This window comes from Capricornis sumatraensis, chromosome 9 (genome assembly GCF_032405125.1).
Source record: "Capricornis sumatraensis isolate serow.1 chromosome 9, serow.2, whole genome shotgun sequence".
NCBI classification, from domain to species: Eukaryota; Metazoa; Chordata; class Mammalia; order Artiodactyla; family Bovidae; genus Capricornis; species Capricornis sumatraensis.
This window is the reverse complement of record NC_091077.1, coordinates 42,156,760-42,165,999: the sequence shown is the minus strand read 5'-3', so window position 1 is coordinate 42,165,999 and position 9,240 is coordinate 42,156,760. Positions and strand designations below refer to the sequence as shown.

At 40.3% G+C, this 9,240-nt stretch overlaps 1 protein-coding gene across 1 annotated transcript; it reads right to left on the bottom strand.

Moving 5' to 3' along the window:
* Positions 1 to 2,630: 2,630 nt before the first annotated feature.
* LOC138086462 (olfactory receptor 2T1-like) lies at positions 2,631 to 3,566 on the bottom strand. Its single transcript, XM_068981275.1, has one exon. The coding sequence runs from the start codon at positions 3,564 to 3,566 to the stop codon at positions 2,631 to 2,633; it is 936 nt and encodes a 311-aa protein (XP_068837376.1).
* Positions 3,567 to 9,240: the final 5,674 nt, after the last annotated feature.

Sequence of the window (9,240 nt, the reverse complement as noted above, 5' to 3'; positions counted from 1 at the left end):
CCAGAGTCTTCTCCAACACCACAGTTCAAAAGCATTAGTTCTTTGGCACTAAACTTTCTTTATGGTCCAACTCTCACATCCATACATGACTGGAAAAACCATAGCTTTGACTATATGAACCTTTGTCAGTAAAATAATGTCTCTGCTTTTTAATATGCTGTCTAGGTTTGTCTTAGCTTTACTTCCAAGGATCAAGCATCTTTTGATTTTATGGCTGCAGTCAACATCTATAGTGAATTTGGAGCCCAAGAAGAGAAAATCTGTCAGTTTTCATTGTTTCCCCATCTATTTTCCATTAAGTGATGGGAATGGATGCCATGATCTTTGTTTTTTGAACGTTGAGTTTTAAGCCAGCTTTTTCACTCTCCTTTTTCACTTTCTTCAAGAGGCTCTTTAGTTTCTCTTCACTTTCTGCCATAAGGGTGGTGTCATCTGCGTATCTGAGGTTATTGATATTTCTCCCTGCAATTTTGACTCCAGCTTGTGCTTCATCCAGTCTGCACATATGTACTCTGGATATAAGCTAAATAAGCAAGGTGACAGTATACAACCTTGATATACTCCTTCCCCAATTTGGAACCAGTCTACTGTTCCCTGTCTGGTTCTAACTGTTGCTTCTTGACATGCATACAGATTTCTCAGCAGGCAAGTAAGGTGGTCTGGTGTTCCTATCTCTTTAAGAATTTTCCACATTAGTTGTTATCCATACAGTCAAAGGCTTTAGCATAACCAATGAAGAAAAAGTAGATGTTTTTCCGGAATTCTCTTGCTTTTTTAATGATCCAACGGATGTTGGTAATTTGGTCTCTGGTTCCTCTGCCTTTTCTAAAACCAGTTTGAACATCTGGAATTTCTTGGTTCATGTAAGCTGTGGTTTTTCCAGAACTCATGTATGGATGTGAGTTAGACCATAAAGAAGTCTGAGAGCCAAAGAATTGATGCTTTGAAACTGTGGTACTGGAGGTGGCTCCTGAGAATCCTTTGGACAGCAAGGAGATCAAAACCAGTCAATCCTAAAGGATATCAACCCTGAATATTCAATGGAAGAATTGATGTTGAAGCTGAAGCCCCAATACTTTGGCCATGTGATGGGAAGAGCTAACTCATTAGAAAAGACCCTGCTGGGATAGACTGAGGGCAAGAGGAGAAGGGGGTGACAGAGGGTGAGATGGTTGGACGGGATCACTGACTCAGTGGATATGAGTTTGAGCAAACTCTGTGAGATAGTAAAGGACAGGAAGCCTGGCATGCTGCAGTTCATAGGTTGCAAAGAGCTGGACACGACTTAGGTACTGAACAACAAAATTAAAAATGAGAACAATCCTCCAACTTCTCATTCTCTCCTTTTCCACTTCCACCATTCATCAAGATAAAAAGTAAAACTGAGCTCTGAGGTTCACTGTAAGTGATATGGTTTTACCTCATCATATTTAGCTGGAGAAATAAAATCCATTTCTAACTTCGTATGGTAATACTTGTTAACCACTAGATTTGTGGAGAACACTGACCAAGCAAGAAGATAAAATGAAGAGGAAGGAACCTAAATACATTATCCTTGTGGAGACTCTAGTATCTTTCATTAAACTATGAGAACCCCCCAGAATTTAGCATATCTATAATATGTGACCATCAGAAGAAACACAAGAAATGTAGTCCATCAAATACTTGTGTTTTTTCTCCATAAAATGAGTCTAATAATTCTTTGAATTTATATTTCATTTGAACCTACTTGTTTGACTAATTGCACTCATGGAGTGTCTCTATCTCAGAACCCATTGGAGATTATTCTTTTGGTAGACAATAACCCTGACTTAGAAATACCAATAGCTCACTGCTGTGAACAGCATGTGTGGCAGCAGCCCCCTACCTGCTCTTTGTGTCCGTTTCCATGTCTGCTTTCTCGTAACGTATTGTTCTTCAAACTTGGACAAATTCTTTTATTAGTTTTCTGTTCTGTATAAACAAAATGCTGGGCTACAATCTCCCAGGAAATCTGGCAATATGAGAAGCACATTCTCATGACTAGTTCTTAGCATGGGTTGGCTCAAAAATTTGCCATTCCTTGCCATTCCTTTTACTTTTGACAATCTTTTCATGAATGAATTGGCCACAGACCATTTTGCAGGAATTCACACATCCACCAAAAATTGGACTAAAAAGCACAGAGTGACTTGATATGGTAAAATTTCAATATTTACTACTAAATAAGCATCCTTATGCCCATTTTTGGAGTATGAACTTCAAAATTTGCTGTAAAAAGAGTATGAACAAGATATTGAAACTGATGCATCCTCCAACAGTGTCACAGAATCTTAGAATAGGATCAGAAACATTTTAGATCTGGAAATTACCATCAAGGCAGAATTGAATTCCTTAATGGGTACAAATAAGAGAATTTCCTTATATAGCTTTTCATACAGCTGGCAAATATTGACACTAGGGCTGTGTCCAGGTATCCATATTCTCAGATTTGTTCTGCCAAGTTTTGAGCCAAAGTATAGGAAATACTTTAAGGGATAAATATTTACCTCTTAGATACTGTAAGTATAGAGATGTGGCTTGTCATCTATTTTGTGGTTCCAGAGTTTCTATAGATGTGGCAGACTATTTACAGAATGAAGATAGATTTTCTAACTCAAAATGAATCTTCTGTTCATTGCTTTTCTCAGAGCACCCAGCACCTTCTTGTTCCTCAGACTGTAAATGAGAGGGTTGAGCATGGGGATGAAGATGGTATTAATCATGGACAGTATTTCATCCTGCTCCAAAGTGTGAAAGGAGTGGGGAGTCATGTAGATGATCATGGCCGGCCCATAGTAGAGGCTCACTACAGCCAAATGAGAGGAGCATACAGCCAGGGCTTTCCTCCTGCCTGCTGGTGAGTTCATGCGGAGGACTGTGAGGAAGATGAGCATGTAGGAAGCCATGATGAGCCCTAATGGAAGAAGAACAAACACAATGCAGATGACAGACACCACCATCTCATAGAAGGAAGTGTCTTCACAAGAGAGCTTTAGGACAGCAGGCATCCCACAGAAGAAGTGGTGGATCTCCCTGGAGCCACAGAAGGGGAAATGCATGGTGGAGATGGTATTGAGGAGGGAATTTAGTGCACCTCCGCCCCAGGACACTAGAGCCATCTGCAGGCAGACTCTTGGGTTCATGATGACTGTGTATCTCAGGGGGTTGCAAATGGCCACATAGCGGTCATAAGACATAAGGGTCAAAAGGAGACACTCACCACCCCCGAGGGCAAAGAAAAAGAAAATCTGGGTTCCACAGGCAACTTTTGAGATGTTTTTCTTCCCAGAGAAAAAGTTGATGGCCATTTTTGGAACTGTGGTAGAAATTAAGGCCAAGTCAATGAGAGAGAGATGGCTGAGCAATATATACATGGGGGTGTGGAGGTGGGAGTCCACCCAAATCAAGAGGATTAGGATGGCATTGCCAGTGAAGGCGATGATGTAGACCAGAAGAATGGAGGTGATGAGGATGCTGATGTACTGCAGCTCTGGGAAAAGTCCCAGGAGAAAGAAATCAGTCAATGTTTCATTTTTTTCATCCATGTTCCAATCTCCAGACTAGAACTAGAGGATATGGGGGAAACAAAATTTTAAAAGTGCTGAATGGATAAGAAAGCTGTGGTACATATACACAATGGAGTATTACTCAGCCATTAAAAAGAATACATTTGAATCAGTTCTAATGAGGTGGATGAAACTGGAGCTGATTATACAGAGTGAAGTAGGCCAGAAAGAAAAACACCAATACAACATACTAATGCATATATATGGAATTTAGAAAAATGGTAATGATAACCCTGCAAAAAGAGACACAGCAAAAGAGACACAGATGTATAGAACAGTCTTTTGGACTCAGAGGGAGAGGGAGAGGGTGGGATGATTTGGGAGAATGACATTGAAACATGTATAATATCATATATGAAACAAATCGCCAGTCCAGGTTCGATGCATGATACTGGATGCTTAGGGCTGGTGCACTGAGATGACCCAGAGGGATGGTATGGGGAGGGAGGAGGGAAGGGGGTTCAGGATGGGGAACACATGTATACCTGTGGTGGATTCATGTTGATGTATGGCAAAACCAATACAATATTGTAAAGTAATTAACCTCCAATTAAAATAAATAAATAAATAAATTTATATTAAAAAAAAGAAAGTGAGACTGAAGTCGCTCAGTCATGTCCGACTCTTTGCGACCCCATGGACACCAGGCTCCTCCGTCCATGGGATTTTCTAAGCAAGAGTACTGGAGTGGGTTGCCTTTTCCTTCTCTAGGGAACTTCCCGACCCAGGGATCGAACCCAGGTCTCCCTCATTGTAGACAGACGCTTTACCGTCTGAGCCACCAGGGAAGTCTAACAGGTAATTGCTTCAAGCACAGTGAAAGTGTAAATCGCCCAGTCATGTTCCTTTCTTCGTGACCCCATGAATTGTAGCCAGCCAGGCTCCTCTGTCCATGGAATTCTTCAGGCAAAAATACTGGAGTGGGTTGCCATTCTCTTCTTCAGGGGATCTTCCCGACGCAGGGATCAAACCTGGGTTTCTTGCATTGCAGGCAGATTCTTTACCGTCTGAGCCACCTTGTTAGATATTCTTAATCATAAAGGAAAACCAAACAAATTTTCTAATACAGGCACGGTTTTGAATTGAGCACACAGGTGGCTCAAAAGCATATCACACCGATATACTGATGAATTATTTGACCAGTGCATCTTAAGATGTAATTTGACCACCTTTAAAGGGTCCTACACTTTCTTACTTGGTTCAGCCTCCACCGCTTCTGCTTATCTCAGCTCTAGACACATCACTCTTTTAAAAAATATGTTTGATAAAGATACATAAGTTTGCAACTCAAGATTTATAAGTTTCAAGATATCTAGATAACTAGGTAAAAAAATTCAGTTCATAAAATTGGGTCAATTTTGACCACATAGAAGTCCTCTTGTATGTATTCAGAAACATTTGGATGAGTGAATTTATGCTCTTATGACCCTGATTGTAAATTTGGAGCTTTCCATAGATAGTATGAGACAAAATGGAAAACCTAACTTTTGGACTTCTTCCCAAACCTGGCATGATGAAACAGAGATGTGAAGGGCTGGTCTCTTGTATTTTTTTTCCATCTCTGTCCTTCCCTTCCCTGACCTCATAGGCTATTCTTGGGTGCCAACAGTCAGTTCTTTGTACAATGCTTCTCTTCAGAAACATTCATTCTTGCTGTGTCTCTCTAGCCTTCAGGGCTTCGATGAGACATTTCTGTCTCTTGAGTGGGAGTTGATGAGGTAATTCCCTCTAAGATCAATTCCACTTTCAAAGTACGTTATATGCTGATGTGAGAAAAAGCTTTCGCGTTCTCTACAGGGGATGTTTTTAAAATAAAAACATGCCTTTGAATCTTAAACACCAACTAGTATTGCAATTCTTAGGTAGAACTGCTGCTGCTGCTAAGTCCCTTCAGGCATGTCTGACTCTGTGTGACCCCATAGACGGCAGCCCACAGGCTCCTCTGTCCCTGGGATTCCCCAGGCAAGAATACTGGAGCTGGTTGCCATTTCCTTCTCCAATGCATGCATGCATGCTAAGTCGCTCTAGTCATGTCCAACTCTGTGTGACCCTATGGACAGCAGCCCACCAGGCTCCTCTGTCCACGGGATTCTCTAGGCAAGAATACTGGAGTGGGTTGCCATTTCCTTCTCCATCGTAGGTAGAGAGGCAGTCTTAAATGACTGATGCAGTCTTGCCACTATTCATCAACACATTTACTATCAGGGTTCTCATAAAAACTTTTTACATTTGAATAATAGGCATTTCGGTTATTTTTTCATATGTCTGCTTCTTGTCCCCAGCTTGTGAAAAATTTGACTTCCTCATTAATTTTCTTAACCTTCACTGCTAAAACATAGTGCCTGGCATACAAGACTACTTAATATAGTGGAAAGAAGGTAAGAAAGGAAGAGGGAAGGGGGAGACAAAGAAGCATATATGGAAACCCATTAGGATCAGTTTCTCCTGTTAATCCCAACAGAATTGTCTTCTGTAAGTAATAATTTGTTACTTTCTTCTTGAGCTGGTTGAATGTGGAGGGCCACCTATGAGGAAATTTACTCTTATTTTCTCAGAACATAAGCATAAATTGGCATTAAACGAAGCATGATTGATGGATGCTGGAATGCATGAGGAGGGTCTGTTATCTAATCTTCCTTGGAGGCTGATTTTCATTTGACTTGGATGGTTCAGATTTCATCTAGCCTGATTCCCTTCATGAACAAGATGATACAAGAATTATACTGTTTTTCACAAAACTTGAAAAGAATAAATGTGTGTATGTGCTCAGTCCTGTCTGATTCTTTGTGATTCCTTGGACAGTAGGCCACCAGGCTTCTCTGTCCATGGAATTTTCCAGGCAAGAGTACTTGAGTGGGTTGCAATTTCCTAGCCTAGAGGATCTTCCTGATCCAGGGATTGAACCTACATCTCTTGTGTCTCCTGCAATGGCAGGTGGATTCTTTTCCACTGAAATAATTAATTTTAAATTTTCAAATAAATTCCTGGACAGGAACAAAGGGCAACACACAGGATAGATAATAAGAGCTGAAACAGAAATAGCAAATGCAACTTAAGTCTTAACTACGAGCAGGCCACAGTTTTAACAACTTTGCACTTAGTTATTGCTCTCCCAGTGTGCTAGATGTTACTTTGCAGATAGGGGATTCCAGCATAGACATTACCTCACATGCCTAAGATCAAATGATAAACAAGCACAGAGCCTTGATTTGGAGCAAGTACTCCCAGAGTCCCTGTGTGGTCTCTTACCTGTGGATGACTACCATAGCCATGCTCTTCCCTCCTTTGTCCCTCCTGTTCAGGCTGTTCAACCTCTTCAGCCCTCAATGTACCCAGGACCAAACATAGACAATCCTGCTCCCCTTTCTCACCTTAACTGAGAACCACATCAAGAATGCAACATCTGGGGTGATGTTGAAGGAGGGAGATGGAGCAAGAGCGAAAGGACATGGCCCAGTGGCCTTTTCTCTGTTGCCCCCAAGGCTTGTCTTCAGCCCAGGCCCTGCTTACAGGTAAGGCCACTAGCCTCAATTCAGCTCTTTACTTCTTGCATCTAAAACTACTGGCTCTACTCAGATTATGTGTCTAGGATTCCCTAATTGTAGATTTCAGGGCCGGTGAAGATGAAATATTTATTAACTGCTGAAGGGAGATATAGTTAATGCACCCTGAAGAAATGACCTGGACAGGGACTTCACATCATGCTGGGCAAACACCAGATTATTAGTCCCAACATATCAGGCAATTGATAAACCTTCTTACACTCAGTCATCATTGACCTTGGAAAATTGGCTTACCCCATGGGAATCAGATCTATTCTTTGTATTTAGATTCATCCATGTGATTGGCTTGATGTTCATGGAGGAAAACACAGCCCAACCAATGGAGGACACATTGCAGTGGGCTGTGATCTGCCAGGACATGAGAACTAAGTACAAGACAGTGCATCTGTCAGGGGAAATGCCTGATGAAATCAATGTCTGCCATTATGTAACTGCTTTGGGGACTCCCTCAGGTCTTAGCCATTGGGAAATCTGCCACAAGAGTTTAATTAATTCTATTCCCCCAGGGTTACTTGAATTTTTTCCAGATTCCAGAGTAACTGTCTGATCAATTAGGAGGGACTTTAGAATGTACACAGGAAAAATAGAAGGTGTACAAATTTCTGCTTGAGTCTCTGCCTTCATTTCTTTTGGATACATATCCAGAAGTAAAATTTCTGGCTCATATGGTAATTCTATGTTTAATTTTTTGAAGAATTTTTATACTGTGTTTTACAGCAGCTGGACCATTTTACATTCCCAAAAGAAGTGCACAGTATTTCAATTTCTCCACAATCTTGCCAGCACTTATTTTCAGGGTGTGCATAAGTGTGTGTGTTTTACCATGGTCATCCTAATTGGTGTGAACTAGCATCTAATTGTGGTTTAATTTGGGTTTCCTTAAAGACTAGTGACATCTACACTCTGCATCTATCAGGCATACATCTGTCTTGGAATTCCTAGCTTCCAGAACTGTGAGGAATAAATTTCTGTTCTTATAAGTTACCAAGTTTATGGTATTCTGTTATACAATGTATACTAAAACAATGCCTTGTCAGATAAATTACTTGCAAATATTTTTTACTGTTTTGAGCACTGTATTTTCTTTTCTGAGCTTTGAATGGTATGATCATTTTAACAATATTATGTCTTCAAATTCAAGATCATTAGATATCATTCAATTTCTTTGAATCATCTTGAACTTCCTTCATTAATGTTTCAGTTTTCAGAGTACACGTCTTCTATCTATTTGATTAAATGTATTTTTAAGGCTGCTTCTTTTTTCATGCAACTTTATTTATTATTATTTTTTAATTTGTCGTGTCATTCTAATAGGGAAATCCAAATTCTAGGAAGGAAAGTTATGTCCAACCTAAAAAGCAGAGACATTACTTTGCCAACCAAGGTCTGTCTAGTCAAGGCTATGGTTTTTCCAGTGGTCATGTATGGACGTGAGAGTTGGACTGTGAAGAAAGCTGGCGCTGAAGAATTGATGCTTTTGAACTGTGGTGCTGGAGAAGACTCTTGAGAGTCCCTTGGACTGCAAGGAGATCAAAGCAGTCCATCCTAAAGGTTATCAACCCTGAATATTCATTGGAAGAACTGATGCTAAAGCTGAAACTCCAATACTTGGGTCACATGATGTGAAGTGCCGATTCACTGGAAAAGACCCTGATGATGGGAAAAATTGAGGTCAAGAGGAGAAGGGGGTGACAGAGGATGAGCTGGTTGGGTGGCATCACTGATTCAATGGACATGAGTTTGAGCAAACTCAGGGAGATAGTGAAAGACAGGGAAACTTGCTGTGCTGCAGTTTATGGGGTCACAGAGAGTCAGACACGACTCGGTGACTGAACAATAACAATCACCTGTCTATATCCACTTTCATGTGAGTTTTTATCATGAATGTTAACTTTTGTCAAGGCTGTTTTTGTAGTTTTGAGATAATCATTTGGTTTTGTTGATGTGGTATATCACATGGATTAATTTGTTTATGTTGAACCATTTTGTGACCCTGGAATGAATCCAACTTGACACAGTATTGATCCTTTTAATGTATTGTTGGATTTGATTTACTAATATTTTGAGAATTTAAAAAATTAATTAATTTA

Coding starts and splice junctions, on each gene's coding strand:
- LOC138086462 (XM_068981275.1), bottom strand. CDS start 3,566: ATGGATGAAAAAAATGAAACATTGACTGATTTCTTTCTCCTGGGACTT.